This window comes from Pagrus major, chromosome 7 (assembly GCF_040436345.1).
Source record: "Pagrus major chromosome 7, Pma_NU_1.0".
In the NCBI taxonomy this organism is placed as follows: domain Eukaryota; kingdom Metazoa; phylum Chordata; class Actinopteri; order Spariformes; family Sparidae; genus Pagrus; species Pagrus major.
The window spans coordinates 32,309,348-32,327,710 of NC_133221.1; the positions used below are offsets into that span (position 1 = coordinate 32,309,348).

At 39.0% G+C, this 18,363-nt stretch overlaps 1 protein-coding gene across 2 annotated transcripts; it reads right to left on the reverse strand.

Moving 5' to 3' along the window:
* Positions 1–1,125: 1,125 nt before the first annotated feature.
* ikbkg (inhibitor of nuclear factor kappa B kinase regulatory subunit gamma) lies at positions 1,126–18,316 on the reverse strand. 2 transcript variants are annotated; one of them, XM_073470507.1, is made up of 15 exons: positions 18,001–18,090; positions 17,195–17,335; positions 15,268–15,545; positions 13,562–13,636; positions 13,371–13,469; positions 12,587–12,772; positions 10,577–10,638; positions 7,834–7,936; positions 6,498–6,613; positions 6,259–6,411; positions 3,980–4,052; positions 3,756–3,890; positions 2,872–3,008; positions 2,383–2,459; positions 1,126–1,376 (listed from the first exon to the last, which is right to left on the reverse strand). In XM_073470507.1, the coding sequence occupies exons 2-15, from the start codon at positions 17,331–17,333 to the stop codon at positions 1,186–1,188; spliced, it is 1,824 nt and encodes a 607-aa protein (XP_073326608.1). In that variant the 5' UTR covers positions 17,334–17,335; positions 18,001–18,090; the 3' UTR covers positions 1,126–1,185. The 2 variants fall into 2 exon arrangements, with proteins under 2 accessions (XP_073326608.1, XP_073326609.1); XM_073470508.1 differs by lacking the exon at positions 13,371–13,469 and having other exon boundaries at positions 18,001–18,316.
* Between the last annotated feature and the right edge of the window lie 47 nt (positions 18,317–18,363).

Genomic DNA, 18,363 nt, shown 5'->3' on the forward strand with positions numbered 1-18,363 from the left:
AATAACTGGTTTATTTTGTAAATCTTCAATGGTTTGAAACAATATTTTTTGCACCAAAATGATCTATGGTTACAGACAATAATCACACAAACTGTGAGGGACCCTCAATGTGCTTAGAGATAGATACATAGCTAGATGCCACAGGTAAAGATAAGACAGAATAAGGGGCACAACAGGGCTATGCTGGGTTAAAGGTCAGGCTAGCATCAGGGACAAAGCAGTGGTGCAGTCAAAGATTCACAGGCACAGAACACAGAGAATGGCTACTTTTTCAGTAAGAGTAAATCCATCTCTAATACATAATACATGTTATGAGGTAATGCAGACAGCAACATTTATGACCAAATCATATTTGAATAATCTCTATTATTTAAAGCTCACTAGGTTATTAACATTGTCATACGTTTCCCCCTTTAGGGGGAAAGTGCCACTCTGAATTGTCACTTTTTGCACCTTGGGCCCAATGAATACTGATGTTTATAACATGGATGAGGTAAAGTATACACACTTGCCCCAAAGTATGTAGTTACCTCTTCAGTTGCCACTTTACCACTTGAGTGAAGAGGGACAAAAAATGGTGAAGAGATCGGGGATCATGTACAAATACTGATGGACATGAGCATCAGTGTCCCAAATCAGAGTAAAGAATGGGGGAAGGGAGAAGGAAATAAAAGATCAGGTACCAGGAGAGAAAATAATGAGTTGCAAAATGGAAAAGCTACAGCAGAATGTGAATCTGTGGAGCAGTTCTAGGAAAATGTGCTGCTGATCTTGCTGTCTTCACAGTCATCTGATTGCCACTTGATTTCAACATTTTCAGTTTTTTAAAAATGGTACGATCAATGGTATGTTTTCAGGTAAATGTATGTGTGGTTTCATGGCAGAGGGAGTAAGGTGCAACTACCAAACATGTTTTTCTAGGGTTTGCCTTGATCTGGGAGCTGGATGTCAAAAAAGTAAATTCACTGTATATGTGTATATATATGTGTGAGATGTGTGTGTGTATATATATATATATATATATATATATATATATATATATATATATATATATATATATATATATATATACATATATATATATATATATATATATATACATATATATATATATACATATATATATATGTGTGTGTGTGTGTGTGTGTGTGTGTGTGTGTGATGGTGTGCTGAGCTATGCTCATGTTACTGTATACAGTCCATGACATGTATCTGCAGTGTGTCCATATCTGGAGCCTGGTATTGGCACTTAGGACAACATAAATCTGGCAGCTCCTCAGCTCCGGCTGCCCCTTGATCACCGACTGGTACCAAACCTTGATTGCGGAACGAGGTGGCAGGGGGTGCTGTGTTGAAAACTGCACCAGGGAACGCACCTATGTTGACAGAGAATAATAGCATTTTAAAATGACTTCTACAAAAAAAAAAAACCTTGACAAAATAAATGCATAAATACATTTCCCCCTTTTTTGTTTACAAGATATATATGTAGACACACACACACACCTTCCACTGACAATATGACAGTACGGACACAACAAATATAATAATTGGCAACCTAGTGGCAAACAGTTGTAAGTGCAATTAAAAACCACAACAACCAAGATGGCTGACAGGAGATCAGACATGAAGAGAACCAAAGTAATAACTGTGAAGTCCTTTTAAAGAAGACATAGATAACATACAAGAATTATATTATTATATTATATTATATTATATTATATTATATTATATTATATTATATTATATTATATTATATATTATAAGATGCATTGCGATGCGGACATAGAAGATTCTGCATCAATGCAGACACAGCATAATTGAGAGATTGCAGCTTATGTTGGGTGTTGGTTGTCAACTTTGAGGAGCCATCCAGCTCCGAGAGAGGTGTGTGCAGCAGTCATGTTTGTGATGTTTGCCACATTCAATAAGTGCCCTGTCTTGTTATGGGAAAACAATATTTTTGTAGATTACAGCACACATGCAATACACTGCAGACAGATTTAAGTTTAAATGATGCAGTTTCTATATTGCAGACTGTTGTAGCCTGATTATTGAAAGGACCAGTCTAAATAAAAAGGGCATTTAAATGATGAAAAAGTAGCCGTGTGCAGCCATGGCAGATGCCATATACTGAGATGCACTGAGAATCGTTTTTCACTCCAATCGTTGACAGCTGAATCGTGATAGAAGCAAATTATGAGGCCACTGTAGATTCACCCCTCCAACATCTTGATCATTAAAGAAATCATTAAGCAGAGCTTGAGAGCTTAGAGAGGCCTACAGAATAGCAGAGTAGATATCATGTAACTGAAGCGGGAAAAGGCTCAAAAAACTGGTTTTGAACATTTGGGGTTGTGTGCGTGTGTTGTGATAATGTACCTTGTGGAGGTGGAATGTGTGGGGCCCGTGCTGGAAAGTCTTCCAGGTGTCTCAGCTTCATTTGCTCCATACGTGCACTGAAACATGTTTGTATCAAGCTTTAATGATTTTTTTTTTTACAATTTATTGACAGGCAGGGGACAAACATAGATACAGCTCTGACTTCAGATACAAGTGTCCATCTTGATGATGTGCCAACAGCCATGCCTTTGATGACAGCTGCAGTACAGCTACTCAACTCAAGATGCTGATGCAGCATCTGATTAACAACTGAGATTGGGGGCAGGGAGAGAAATTCAGCATACAAGGACTATGTGACCCTTGATAAGAAATGATGTGAAAAGGGATTTGATCGTTCCTTAAAACAGTCAATTGGAGCACACAGCAAGATAGATTGACAATGTGACCAATGCATGAATGTTCACACGCCCACATTCCGGAGACATGCCCCCTCCATCAGCAATGGCATTTAATTTTTTTTTTTTTTACCGTGATGTGGCTTCTTGTTTGAGCCTGTCAATCTCAGCCAGGGCCTGAGTCAGCTGATCCTGCAGCTCCTCTTTCTTCTGGTTCAGCTTCTCTCTTGCTTCTCGCTCTGCTAGGAAATCTCCCTTGTAGATCTCAGCCTGAGCAGACACAAAGAGATACGACTTCATTCAACAACAGCCATTTTGTTCCTTTTCAATTTGCCTTCATTCCAGGCTGGTTTGTGTATAACTTAAACTTGCCTCAAAGGATGGAAAAGTTAACTGACCTAATGTTCAGAATATGTGTACTTATCTTTAATGCAAATATAGTGTAGACTGCTTATAACATTCTAAATTGTGCTTTGGGCCCCCAAAAAGGAAGGCCTACCCTGATTTTAGGAACAGAAGATACCCTACATTCAATGGTTACATTTTATGTAGCATTTTATTCAAAAGTGCTACACAACTTGGCTCTCACTCACTCAATCATGTTCACACACACACACACACACACACACACACACACACACACACACACACACACACACACACACACACACACACACACACACACACACACACACACACACACACACACACACACACACACACACACAGGCCTGACCATCTGCGGCAATTTGGGGAAGGTTCCATTTAGTGTGCCTGAGGTGGTGTGTGAAGTGAACTGTGATGCAATTATCAGCTTAAAAAACAAAGTCAGTGACAATGAATTATTTCATTAAAATAATATCCCTTTTAGAATAATGTTTTATACAGTTATATTTATATTTATCTCATATATTTATGGTCATCTATTGTTGAGTCTATTTTTATTTTGCTCACCTGAGCAAAATGAATTATTTTGTTGACAATAAAGAACATCTAACCAAACTGTTGTGTAACTACCTGCGCAGTGAGGACAGGAACAGTCTCTAGTGAACCTTTCTGTTGCTCCACCTCCTCCTTCAGTTTATCTATCAGGTCCTGCTTCAGTGCCAGTGCTCTTTCTGCCTCCTCTAGTCTGCTGCACAGATCTCCTCCCTGGGAGACAAACACACACTGATGAATATTTCGATATGAACCAATAAGCTAAATAGCACAACTAAAAAGATGGTTGGATGTGCTTTTACCTCAGTCTTCAGTTTAGAATCATAGTCTCTGAACAGACATGTGTAGGCATGCTGCAGTTGCGTCAGTTTCTTTCTATGAGGAAAAATGGGAAACAGAATTTTACCATACAGTACAGTTTACCAAATCTCAGTTGATTAAAGAATTCTGAACAGAACCTAGCAGTAATTACCACAGTGAAACAGCTAAAATCACTTTTCCATAATATAAATTGAGCATTACAACTACATCACTGAAGGCACGAAAAATGATTTTGTTAATCTTGATGAGAAGATGAGATTGTAAATTATTAATGTATTGTAATGTAATGTAATATTGTAATATTATTGTTTTATAAATGTTATTTAAATTTAAATGTATACTTTGTTAACAAGTGAATATCTTGTTTGCACAGGAGGTTCCCTACGCGATCATCCATACTGGAACTGAACTGGAGCTTTTTCTGATTTTTCTGTTCACTGAATGTTTATTTCGTTGACATGTCCATAGCAGTAACACTGGTGCTGCAACGTACAATCATGCATAAGCACCAGATACAGTGCACTAAGTGTTTACAGCAAGATGCTAATTTACAACACCTGTCCACAGGAGGCTTTAAAAAAATCAAAAGTAGAAAGAAAAATGAAAAACTGCAAGGAGAATAAAAATACAATATAGGTACAAATAAAGTTGGTATGAAAATACAGTACTAATATTGATACAGATATGTCTGTGCATATGTATCCACATAATGTTTTTTTCTAACCGCCAGCATCTTTCTGCAATTCTTCTCAACGAGGAAAAAGCATCTGTGGCAACACATCTCTTTTCAAAGTGACCCACCTTTTTTGTGCGGCTGCTCTGAGCGCATCTAGTTTAAAATCTCTCAACTTTTCAGAAAGGCCTGGGGTTATCTTTTTCAGGGTACCAATCATATATTAGAGAGGTCACCTGTTACCCTGATAACCAAGAAAATGAAAAAGAAACTTGTTCTGGCTGTGTCCGTCTATCCTGAGCTTTATCAGACAGAGACTCATAACAGAAACAGAATAGTCCATTTGTGGGAGCAGACTGACTGTGCACTGAATGTTGCTGGTGAGTAGGGATGCACCGATACCGATACCGGCATCGGGTATTGGGCATCGGGCCGATACTGCGCTCATATACTCGTACTCGTACTCGTACTCGCAAAAATTCACTGATACCATGCACCGATACCAATTTATTGCATTAGGCCTTACATTGCATGAAACTGAAAACCGCGATCAGAGGGCGGCTTGTCAGTGTCTAGGGGGAGATGTCGAGCGAACCGGAATCAGCGTGGTTAGGAGAAAGTTGAACTGGCAATATAGGAAAGCAAGTATCATGTCAGCAGTGTGGACCTATTTCAAGATAAGGGATGACGACAGAAGCAAGGCAGACTGCAAGCTATGTGCTACTAAGGTGTCGAGGGGAGCATAGGAGAATACGTCTTTTAATACCAGTAATTTGATAAAACATCTGAAGACGCATAATAAAGCTCAGTATATGGAGTTCGCTAACAAATTAACAAATTATTTTAATATTTTAATTGGCTATTAAGTTGACTGTGTTAACTGTGTAATAAGTTTCATTGTTTAATTTGTCAAATTTCATTTTGTCAAATGTGAAGACAGTGCCAATGTGGAGGCTTTTTGTTGACACAGGACATGATGATTATTTATATTTATTTTTATTTAATTCATTATCATTTGTTGTAACAAGCAGAGAAGAACATAAATCCTGTCTTCCAATTCAGTGCATCTGTAACCTAATAGTTATTTTTGTGGTAGAAATATCAGTATTGGTACTTGGTATTGTCATGTGCACAAATGAAAATACCCGTACTCGTACTCGGTTTGAAAAAATGGTATCGGTGCATCCCTACTGGTGAGTGCTGTACTTGGATCACACTACTCATTATAAGCTTGTTATTAGCTGTGTAGTCATCCCTCTGTTACCATAGCTTTAGCTAACGTCAATCAAACCCAACATGCAGCGTTTTTTTTTCTCTCATCGCACAAGTTCTTCAACCCAGCGCTCCCAACCTCACTGCCAGCACTTTTCCGCTTGAAGGAAACATTATGTGAAAACAGCATCTTAGTTGTATGAATTTTACAATATAACACAATGTGAAATTTAAAAAAAAAATCCATGTAAAAGAAATCTTTCAATCTCTGGAATAAATCTTTCTAAATATCATAATAATGCAGATTTTTTTTATAACCAGGTGGGACACTGCTATGTGTGTGTTAGTGTGTGTGTGTGTATGTGTTGGACCCACTTCTCTTCTGTGGCTACATGTCTCTCTGTCTTCAGAGCCTGCTCCAGGCTCTGGGTCTGCAGCAGCAGCTTGTCCTTGGCCACATTATGCTGCTTCCTCTGCTGCTCCAGCTCACGCTCTGCCACCTGCAGGGCCTTCATCTTACTGCATAGCCTGGCCACAAGAATAACAGAAAGAAACAAATCAGCACATTTGCACACCATCTAAATACATTATATTGTAATGCTGACAGGACTTACTTTTCTTCCAACATTTTGCGTTCATGCTCACTTTTTTCCAGGCAGCTCTGTCTCTCATTCAGTTCTCCTAATAGGGAAGTTGCTTGAGCTTTCAGAGCCTCGCAGTCCTTAGCCAGCTAAAAAGATACAAAAAGTTCTAAGGTTTTGGAAATACAGTTGATATTATAAGGCTGCTTTCCACAGTGCCACCATCTGTAACTTTGTTACTTCGGTCAATTAATCAATCAACTTTTGTTTATACTCCAGTGATCATTAAGGGGTGACCCTCATTTACAATGACAGAGTCAGACAGAACAAAGAAAAGGAAAAACAATAAAAAGGGGAAACACAGTCAGACTAAAAGCTGTTCCACAACAGGCTAGTAAAAGGCCAATAAAAAAACAATGTTTAATGTCCAGAAACATGACAAAAATGTAATAACATAAAATAACATTCAGTAACATAAACGCCCTTAAACCTCGCAGCTGTAAAAAATACGGATGCATGATATGGATTTTTTTCAGCCAATATCGCGAACTGATAATTACCTGTTTCACATGGCCGATACAGATAACTGATAAATTCACATTTTTGTATTTAAAAAGAAGTTCCTAAGCTGTGGTTTATTCACACCTGACCTGGGGGTAAGAAAGGTTCTGTTGTAGTGATCAAAGATGATTTAATATTCCACAGCTCTAGATTTTTGTGGTAACACTCATAAACTTTCCCCCTTCTCTCAGAACCATGCACAACATATGTTACACATTGTACTTGTGCTGTTCTCTGAATCTGTAAAAAAAAAAAAAGAAAACCTAATCCACCAGAAACCCATCCACACCGGCTGCGACATATTTGGCTCTTTAGTTTACACTGCGTGGCTCTACCCAGGTGGAGCAGTTGCAGCAGTTTCAAGGTACAAACAGCCACCTACTGTTTCAGAGTTTGTAAATGCTGCACTTTTCTATTATTACTATTAGCTTCATATTACTAGATCTCTTTATCGGCTAGAATTTCAGCAATACCAATAAAAAGCAGACAATATACATTTTCCAATATCAGGAACCAACCAATATATATCATGCATCCCTAATAAAATAATTGAAAGCAAAATAAAAATACAGTTATGTAAAAAAGTCACTTTTAAAATAATTGATTGTTTATAACATACAGTTATTTAAAACAGTTACAACTAGAAGTTGGGAGGTTTACTATCAAATTTCTGAAATGGCCAAAAGAGTACTGATTTTAATTAGGTGCTGTATTTTGTTCCAGGAGTTGGTGCACTAGAATTAAAAACAATCTTTCAAAGTTCAGACTTGAAAATTTAGATCTATGGCCATATGTTCATAGTTCATACCTGCGCACAGTCCTTGTCCTTCTGTTTGAGGAGCGCTTCAGTTCTGTCCCGCTGAGCTGAGCTCTTCTGCAGGTAATCAAGCTTCTCCTCCAACTCACGATACCTACACACACAACAGATCTATCACTAAAGTGGGTTTTACAATGAGTATACATAAGTACAATGGCATATATTTTAATCTAAATTTAAATATATACACTGTGATTGAACATACAGTATTTGAAATTGCTGAATCACTTTCAAATCCTCTGTTGAACAGCTCAGGTTCAGACTGTCAAATCCAAGATTATAAACCATTGATGTCTCAATTTCTTTTTGATATGCTTGTTGGAAAACGGGTTCTGACTGGATAATAATAATTTATATGACCTTGTTCTGTGGGTATACTGTATTTTGGCTACTGAAGTGGCTGTGGTCAAGCTGACAACACTCTATTTTGACATGTGTGGTGTTTGCTCTCTGGCACCAGTGCTGTAATACAGTACCTTCTAAGAAGACAACTGAGACGAAGCAGAGAGTGTTCTTAATTCATCGTAAACATAGGGCTATATTTAGACGGTCTATAGTGCAGCGTGCTAGTGTGTTTAGGGCGTGTCCAAGTCCATTTTGCAAGTTAAACAGTGGATAATCTGGGCAGCACATGGCGCAGAGGGGTGGTATTTGGACCCTGAATAAGTCATGGGTGTGTTTTGGGTGGAACATAAATTAAACCAACCCGAGTTCCAGGTGCACCAGGGCCTGACACATATTAAACAGTAATTCTTGTTTTCAGTGAGGGACAGGGATGTGGTCCGCTGTTTCACAATCATCTGTCCCATCAACAATTCTGTTTGACTGCATATGAGAAAAAGATCAAGATATCATGAATATGACAACTGCGTTGGTCTGAAACTAGCAATGACACTTAGTGCTGCACTGTGCCCCCCTTGTGCCGAGCGTAAGACAGAGCCCATAGTCTATATGTATTATTACAATTCAAACTCACTACAATAGAGTAGGGCCGGACCATTGATCATGTTTCTGTCAAAATTGTAATTTTAAAGAGTTGCCAGATTTTAAAGTGCCATGAATCTATTAAATTATAACTTAGTAGAGTGAAAGCCACCATCTGTTGATTTCAATGACAAGTACAACTGTGCAAATGAACTCAGTTGTAGCTAAATTAATGTTAATTCCGTACATAGATGGAAGAAGTATTCAGATAAATGTAATAAAATCAAAGCAGCAATACAACACTCTGAAAGCAGTAAAAGTCCCACATTCAAATTTTTGCTTCAGGAAAAGTACAGAACTATTAACAACAAACTGTCTACATACATGTTATGTAGAAAAATGGACCCGGTCAGTGTTATATCCCTGTTGTAGGATCAATATTACTGATGTGACATGGAAGCTGCATTTTAATGTTGTACTTTTTCAAGCTCCAGCTAATTTTTAGTGCTGCACTTTCTTTTTCCATAGTTTTACCAATAGCAAAGCATTACAAGTTATCATATAGTATGTAGATCTTAATGTTAAATTGAATAATAACTAAAGCTGTCAAATGTAGGGGTGTAAACTGCGCAATATTTATCTCTGAAGTACAGTAGAGTAGAAGTTTAAAGCATAAATTGGACATACTCAAGTGAAGTACCTCAAAACTGTACTTAATAATTACCTTCCACCACTGGCAGCATAGCTTAAAAGGCACCACATAATAGAATAATAAAGTGATTCTGAGTTTGCTAGGAACACCACTTGGTATCTTAATGGTGGGCAAGTGGAAATTTAAAGACAGCTGGCGAACAGAGTTGTCATCATTTTCAACTTTTAAGCACATCCTGTCATTGTTGTTTTTCAAGTTTAGAAGCTTAAAAGCTTTGAATGAACAGCTATGAAGCAGCTCGCCCTGTCAGTTTGTGATGCTAACGTTAATGTTAAGCTGAAAGATAAGTTCACCCAACAAAGAAAATTCAGTCATCATCTCCTAACCCTCGTGCGAAAACAAACATTTCTGGAGCTTCACAACAAAACAGCATTGCAGCGTTCTCCTAAACAACTGAAGTAGATGGGGACTAGTCCAGCTCCAGAGACATTTTGTGGACTACCTCCATTAGAATGGGGGAAGGAGATAATGACTGAATTTTACTTTTTAGGTGAGCGTATACTTTACTTTACTTTAGTAGAACTGTCTACAGAAGTATGAGGTGTCACCGATTTTTAATTGTTATATTACATCTGAATGGTGTTGAGTCATGTACTGTATATCATACAACCTACAACAAAAGAAAATGGATGGAAAACTAAATTATGCCTAATTCACCAGGAAACAAAAGATGAAAAACAAACATGCAGCAAACAAAATGCGTTGAAACGTAGAAAACAGGCAGGTAGTAGTAGTGACAGAGTTTTAGAGAGAAGGTCTGCAAACAGTGAGAAAGAGAAAGCCACACAGAGCTGTGGGCTCACCTGCCCTGTGTGGCCTGAAGCTGCTCTGTGAGTTTAGCCAGGCTAGAGCTGGAAAAGGGAACAGAAAGAGAGGGAGGAAGACATCTGAAAAATCAGGCTTTTATTAAGCAGAAGAAATGTTAGTGTCCTCATACCAGAGAGGAGAACTGTCTGCAGATACACAGTGTAGTTAAGATTAACTGAACAAACAACAAACAGCTGGTTCAACACAGAAAATCTAGTCAGAAAGTTTAGTGCTGTTAGTTTCAAACAATGCACTGAAGTATAGTGTATGAGGAGGGAAAATGTGTCATACCAGTCAGACGAGTGCTGTGCCTCAGAGCGATGTTGAACAACCTCCTCAGTAACATTGCTTGACTGTAAAAACATTCAAATGAGTCTTTTAGATCACAGATAAAGCAGCTTATTCTTGTTTTTCATCTATATCCATAACATTTCTATTGTACACAGAGAAGTCATTAACAAGCAACTGAATGTCTTATCTCGGGGATGGGTTGAAAAGAAAAAATCTATTTTCCGATTCAAAACAATCTTCATTTGAATGATCGATTCATAAAGTCCAAAGATCAATCCTGTAATTTTTGAAATGCCCCCAGACATCTGCCTTTAGACTTGGCGATGCCTTTCAGCGGAGCAGCTCCCTCCATGAATTAACCGATGCAATTAGTGTCTCAAGTGGCCAGATCTCTTTGCACAAAGAACCAAAGGAGTTTGTGTTTATATTACATTTGAGTGTATGTATTTGTGTTGTAGTGTGCTGGTCATGTTAAATAAAAGGTACATTAATGTAACTGCTTTTGGGTCAATCTCAATATAAACAATACTATTTTTAATAATGCATCAGGTTAGAGGGTTCTCTGTACAATTTATAGCACCAATTCTGTGAGCATCTATTTCATAATGAATTCAATTTGAATTTGTATTGTCAGAAATATCAAAATATCTATAGATGTTGTTTCTGAATATTTGAAACTGTTTCAATACTCATTTTCCACATTATTGATACACCTTTACCAGCTGCGCTTTCTCGCTCTTTTACCTTAGATGCTGTTGTCTTCAACACACAGCACACTAGCATGGTTATATTTATCTTTTAATAAAAATGTTAAATTGTATGTCCTCAGTGTTGCATCAATTTTTCCCTGTGGTACATGGTATTGAGTATTGCTATTTTTCAAGGTTCTATCAAAGTTAGAAGTTCCAGTATTGTGACAACCCTAATGCTAACATTGTGATATGGAATCAACACGATTTGATTCACAAAGTGATGTCCAGCTCTACTCTCATCTATAAGTGACACACAATATGTAACAGAGGGAAACAATAGCCATGACAAGCAATAGGAGTCAGTTGATTAGTTCTCTAAAATATTTTTTTTAATCCAATTTAATATTTCTTGATAATAATTTAAAATGTTATCTAGTAGACATATTAGGGGAAATATGCTTGTGTTGATTTCAAATTCATTACACAGTTAATTAGTCTAATGTAACGGACATTTCCCAGAGCCAAACCTAAGGGTGCATTGATTTTGTCTAGTTTGATTGTGTTGTGCTATACTACTGTTTTTATCTTTTACTGTTGCTGGGTAATTCATTTTAGTATTTTCAGTTGTCTGATTGTATTTACTTTATTACAGTCCTGAAATAATGTAATTGGCTTCAACCATGTAAAGCACTTGGTAACTTCTTTCAAAAGTGTTTTCATGATGATGATCTCGCCTGACTTCACCAGCTGGGAACCCAAATCACTGACTCTTCTCCTCTTTGTCAATCCGGTTAAAGGTGCTATCTGTAAGAAATCATTATCTGACAAGTTGGGAATGAGACTCAAAAATCAACTTTTCTGACAAATAACACCTTTAAGGATACACTGTATGAGCCCTGTTTTTAACACTATTACCTGGGTACTTGTGTGTGAGTGCTTATGAATGTGTATCTTTACATGTAAATTTTACATGTGCACTTTAAATAAACTAAAATTGAAGTTGAAATATGGTTTATTTTTATTGTTGTTATTGTATTTGTTATATTATTCATTCTTAAGGTGCTCTTACATGTGTGATTTAAGAGAATGTATTCATTAGTTTTCTTGGGTTTTTAATTTTCTCTTTGGCATGAAGGAAATTCATATATCTAATTATATATCATAATATCATATTTATATAATTCATAAAAGCAATCAGGAACAAGTTGTCTGTTGTCATTACTGTTACTTTGTTACATGTATCCTGCTCATCTGTGGTACGACATTACAGTATTGAATCCTAGGGTACAATTTGTTTGTGTTTGCTTCACAGTGTTACCTGTGCCTGGGCCAGTTTGGCCTGTAGCTGGTCAATGCAGCGCCGCATTCGCTCTCTCTCCTTCTCTCCTTCGTCCCTCTCCCTCTCCAGCTCTTCATTCTTCCTCCTAAGCTCTCTCATCCCTTCCTCCAATTTTTCTTTGTGGCTCTTCAGCAACTGGAGGAACTCGTTTGGACCTTCCACAGGCTGTGGAGAGAGACATAACAGTGAAAGAAGCAGGGATGCATGGATGCAGGCAGAAGTGATGACAGGAGGGATATGGATAAAGATGGAGCACATTCACCCTGGGCTGGGGGACCAACACCAGGCAAAAAGTAGAAAAACACCAAGATGTAAGAGAACAGAAACTGAGGTTTACAAAAGGAGACAGGGGGATAAAGTGGTGGAGTAGAGGTGTGTGTCAATGCTGTGCCCCATTCAAAGTAAGATGCACAGAAATTCCTGGTGTCCAACTACCATTCAAGCCAGCGTTCCTGCCTGGAAGTATATGGAAAAACAACATGGACAACATCTAGAATTATACTGCCCTGCCCCAACATAGCTAGTGCCAAGTTAATTATTAGAGCAGGTATTTGAAGGTGATTAGTCTCAGATTTTGTTCAGAGTTCCTTTGTCACAGGCCATCTCATATCATTTCTCCAAGCAGAAAGTCAGGATTTCCAACCACTACCTCAATTCAATGAAAGACAGGGTGGGGCAAAGCAATAAACTAGAGGAGTGACGACCAGAGAGTAAGTGTCAGCATTCTGATTGTTGGAAAGCACGATGCTGTGAGCAGGCTCACCTGGCTAGTCTCCCTGCCCATTATCTCCCCCCATACCCATGAAATTGAGGTGGGGGGAGAAGGGGCACTACTCAACGAGCTATGCACACTTGCATATTCCTAAACACAAACACACCAGTTAGATGAAAAATTAACAAATACATCAACTGAAATCAAAACACATCCAGGGTGAACAGCTTAATTCATCTTACCAAGCTGCGAGGTGGCGTGGTCTGTGTGTGTTGATCTGTCTCTTCAACTCTCTTCCTCTCCCGTTGATCTAAAGTCTGAAAGACACAACAGAAGGAAGTGTTTCCAATGTCCAGTGGAAACACTTTAGAAGCGGAGCACGCATCTACCCTTCAGCTGTGCAATTCTAGTAATGTTTAGAGTCCTTTTGCCACATCTCGCATGTTTTACAAACACAACAAAAATATGTTTGCTTAACAATTGCTTTGTGGCTGAAACCAACTTTCTTTGTGATCACTCATTTTAAATGTCAATTAGGGATGATAATGATAAATCGATTCATCACTGTTAAGACTTCAACCAATTAAAATTATTTTAACCACAAATACATCAAAAATTATCTTCTCAAAATCACAAATATTTGCTTATCAAATATATCACAATAAAATACAACATTCTGGTATGAAAAATGTATTGAATTCAAATTCAAGTAATTTATAATACAAAAATACAAAAAGATATTCTATACAAACGGATATGATTACATTTTAGCCATTTAGTAGCCTCAATATGAGTTGGCTTTTGTTGGGCCAGTTGTTGAATAGTGACAGACAGAAGCTCCTCAATTATTATGTTATTTAGCTTATGAGTTCAGTAACTTGTTTACTTTATCTGTTAACTCCTGATGTAGCCTACTCTGATTTTGCTTCAAATATCGATCAAGTCAGTGGTTAAAACAGTTTTCTAATGGACAAACATCTGACACACCTAATATATCAGTAATGATTAATCCAGACTAGATAAGGCAGCTGACTATTAATTAAAGAAATTGTTTAAAATTTGCATTCCTAATGTCAGTATAGCCAATGTCACTTCTCCTCTGCTGTCACTAACCTGTATTTAGGATTTTTTTCAGATGCCCTGATCAGACAACATCAATAAGCTCAACAGTGCAGCAGCTTGACAATAACTGTTGGATAACAAGCAGCATTTATTTAAGTAGTGATAAAATCACTATTTTATACCTTTTCTGAAGAATGTAAACTACAGTGACTGTCAGCAGAGCACTTACCACTTAGATCAAAGAATCTCGAGAGAGACGCTCTGCTCAGTGCTCACAGGCTTGGTGGCACACTGGCTGAAATGGCGATGGATCCTGTGGCCCCAGTGTTAATCATTAGCAGCGAGGCTAATTTCTGTCCATTGGTTATCTCCACTTGTAATTCTTAAAATATGACTAGCTTGTGAGCTACATTTGCACATCACCACACAGTACATATGTCCTTCAAAATGTGGCAACGTTACTGTAACTATTACAGCAGCAATAGAAACATGGAATAAGGGCACACAGCTAATGTAAGTATATATCAAAAACACACACACACACACACACACACACACAGAGAGAGAGTATACTAGCTAAAGATCATAAAATATAACAGTGGAAGCTATTTAAAGCTGGGTGATTCTGGAGAAAGATGTGATTGTTCAGTCTCATTCCCAGGTTGTCAAATACTGATGTTTTGGGTTGGTGGCTTGGTTGGAGACACTATAATTTATTGTTGAGTGTCATTCCCAGACAACCTGCGAATGACACTCAACGAATAACCATCTTTCTCCGGACACGCTAACCCCCCTTTAATGCCGGAACTAATGTCACTAACTAATGTAAAGGTAAAAACACCTGACAATGTGTCGAGATGAGGAGTGTGAATATCAACTGGCCAACCTGTGGTCCAACCTGTGGTCCATCCAGCGGTCCGTTCCTCGCTGTGCGCCCCTGCAGGTCTTCAGTCTGGCTGGAGCTGCAGCAGTGGTTGGAAGAGGAGGCTGGTCCGCTCACCAAGCCCTGTAAAGAGTGGTTCTCCTGGGCCAGCCTCTCCACCAGGGCCCTGGCCTCCTGGAAACGGCAGCTGAGAAATTCTCTTTCCTCTCTTGTCCTGCGCTGCCATCCCTCCATCTCCTCACAGCGCTGACGCAAGGCTAGGTTGCTCCGCCGCAAGGCCTCTGGAGGACAGAAGGATGACGTTCAAAGGCGAGGGAGCAGATTGATACATCACAGATATTAACATATTTCATTTGACTTTTATTGCATATCCAGTATCCAACACATACCCCACACTTGATAATTAGCACAAAGTCAAAAACGGGTATTCCCACCACGTGCATTGATGACAGTCTGACATCTTTGGCTCACACTCCTCACTAGACTTTGAAAATTGTTCTGCGGTATGATGCTCCATTCTGCAACAACAGCAACTCTGACTTCCTGGAGGTCACGTGGTGGAGGGTCAGGGGCATACATGCAATGCTTCAACTGGTCCCAGAGATGGTCTATGGGGTTCAGGTTGGGCGACATGGCTGGCTATTCCGTGTGAGGGACACCACATGGTACGTGGTGACCACATGAGCACGATGTGGGGTTGCGCTGTCATCCATGAACATAAAGTTTGGGGCGTACTGGCACCACCGGGGGATGATGATGGGCTGAATGATGCCCTGCAGGTATGACTGACCTGTGACTGTTCCATTGACAAACACCAGATCAGTTTTTCTGTCCATTGATATTCTGGCTCACACTGTTGCACCACCTCAGGTAGCCAGGTAGCACTCCTGCTCAGTCAGCTTATGTCGGTTGACCATGACTATTTTTAATGGCCACAATGGACACTCACTTATTGTGCAGGGCCTTTTATAGCAATTGTTTTTGCTCAATAACAGCTTCCACCATATTTGTGTGAGTTTGAGTTTGACCCCTCATTTGAGTGAAGCCCCACAACTGAGCTGAAGCAGTTCTACAAACAAACAAAACCCTTTTTCAGAACTCAGATACACGTCTTTCCATGAGTAAAACTACTGAAGCAACAAATATACTGCTGGGCAAAATATATGCATCCATATCCCGATATCCCTAACTTTGAGTGATGTATCTTATTGGCTAATCATTGGCATTGGTGTAATCAGAAATATAGTTGAAAATACAAAGAACAATTGCTTTCATGGACTTAACAAGCACAGCATCTACACCCTCTGATACAGTAGGTGGTGGTGGTGATGTTGAGGTCCCTTTCCAGTCTCTGCTGATGTCTCCTCTTTGCCTCCTTGATGCCAGCTTTCAGTCCTGCTCTGTGCTTTCTTGTCACCTGACTGAAAGACAGGTTTTTCGGCTCTGAAAAGAGCCCTCACCTCTCCATTCATCCACGCCTTCTGGATTTCTTCTGGTATCCACATAGCTCAGTGACCTTGAACAAGATGCTGAACCCCAATTGATACAGATGGCCAGCCGTGCATGGGAGCTTGCTGCTATTGGTATGAGTGTGTGTGAATGAGAGGTAAACTGAAAATTGCTTTGTATAAAAGGTGCAAATGCAACATAGAAATGCCATTTAGAGAGTGCTTTACTGTCACAGGACCTAATTTTCTGAATGTATCTGACTGTTTTAAGTAAATATTAGGAACTATAAAAGCTTTTACTGTTATATTTGCCCAAATATACACCTTACTAACAGTAACTTCTTAAAATGTTCCTTTGAAATCATCATTAAATGTTTCAACATCTCGACCATATTCTGTACCATGTACCAGCATTCTGTTAGAAATGCGCTCTAGCATCAAATACAGAGATATACCGTACTTTGAGTTGGAATACATCCTACCTCTAAGCTGCTGGTTGTCGCCCAGCAACCTGGTTACTACTTCATTGGCAGCCAACTCTGGTGGAACCCTGAGGGCCCCTGCACTCTCCTCTCCTGTCATGTCCCACTGCATTGGGCCATCAGGTTGGGGCTGCACCATCCCTATAGAAAAACGTGAAGATAATTACATATACATACACACATCAACATATCAATACACAATACCACTGCACAAAACAATGTAGTGATGAAGTCTGTTTCCCTGTGCGATTCCCTTGACCTTAACTTGAACGTTTTCAGAGATGCTTAACCTGACCGCAATCTTATTTCTGCTACACCTAACATCACCTAGACGCGCATTCATCATATACTGACACATGGCATACCACGCCTCATCCCCGTTAGGCGGCCTGGGGCAGCGACTTTCACTTTCAGTTCAATCTCCTGTCAAAATCCTTTTCCATTCCATGTCATCCATCTGGCCTGCTGATAGCTTTTCTGTGTGAAGTGTAAATGGGGAAGTGTCCGTCCCTCTTACCTACAGCACATTCAGGTGTCGGTGAACAGGGTGAAAACATTACGTCATCCGAATTACCATGAGGCAAAGAGATCGACTGAGACACATATAGCTTGTTTTGTATATTTATTTACAGCATAAGGAGAAGTAAAACCACTATTCATCATTTCCAAACGCTGACACAATCAAAAGCGACTGATCAATTCATATTTACTACAGTTAACTTTACAACGATGTTGTTTCCTTCCTCACACTAAAACAGGATCAAATCAGTATTAAGTACACCACCAACGTACAAAACTTCTCTTACCCTTTTATTCTTTTTCAGTTTGGTTGTCCGGAATTAAAGGCAGCCGAGCTGTCACCTACACACAACCTGTTAGTAGCGTTGCTATTTAGCCAACGTTAGAAAGCTGGCTAATGCTAAACAGCTAACGATTTAGCTTAGTTTCTAAGCTAACTAGGATAATTTAGCCAACAAGTAGCTAGGTAATCTGAGGCATTTGTTGACTGATATAAACAACGACCTAAATCAACAAACTGTATATCTTCCGAAAGGCATTTTCCCCAGTTTAACAGAGTTCTGGTAATTCGCTGTGCGTGTTTCAGATGGGTTGAGGTTATCTGTCAAAGCCGAGGCGAGTGTTGTTAACGTTAGCTCAGGAAACGCGAG

Bases quoted from the DNA above. Each gene is read 5' to 3' on its own strand.
- ikbkg (XM_073470507.1), bottom strand. From the start codon at position 17,333: ATGGTGCAGCCCCAACCTGATGGCCCAATGCAGTGGGACATGACAGGA. The intron at 10,639-12,586 runs GTAACACTGTGA...ATGTTTTTACAG, and splicing joins CCAAACTGGCCCAGGCACAG to TCAAGCAATGTTACTGAGGA. The intron at 4,053-6,258 runs GTGGGTCCAACA...TTTTCCTCATAG, and splicing joins CATGTAGCCACAGAAGAGAA to AAAGAAACTGACGCAACTGC.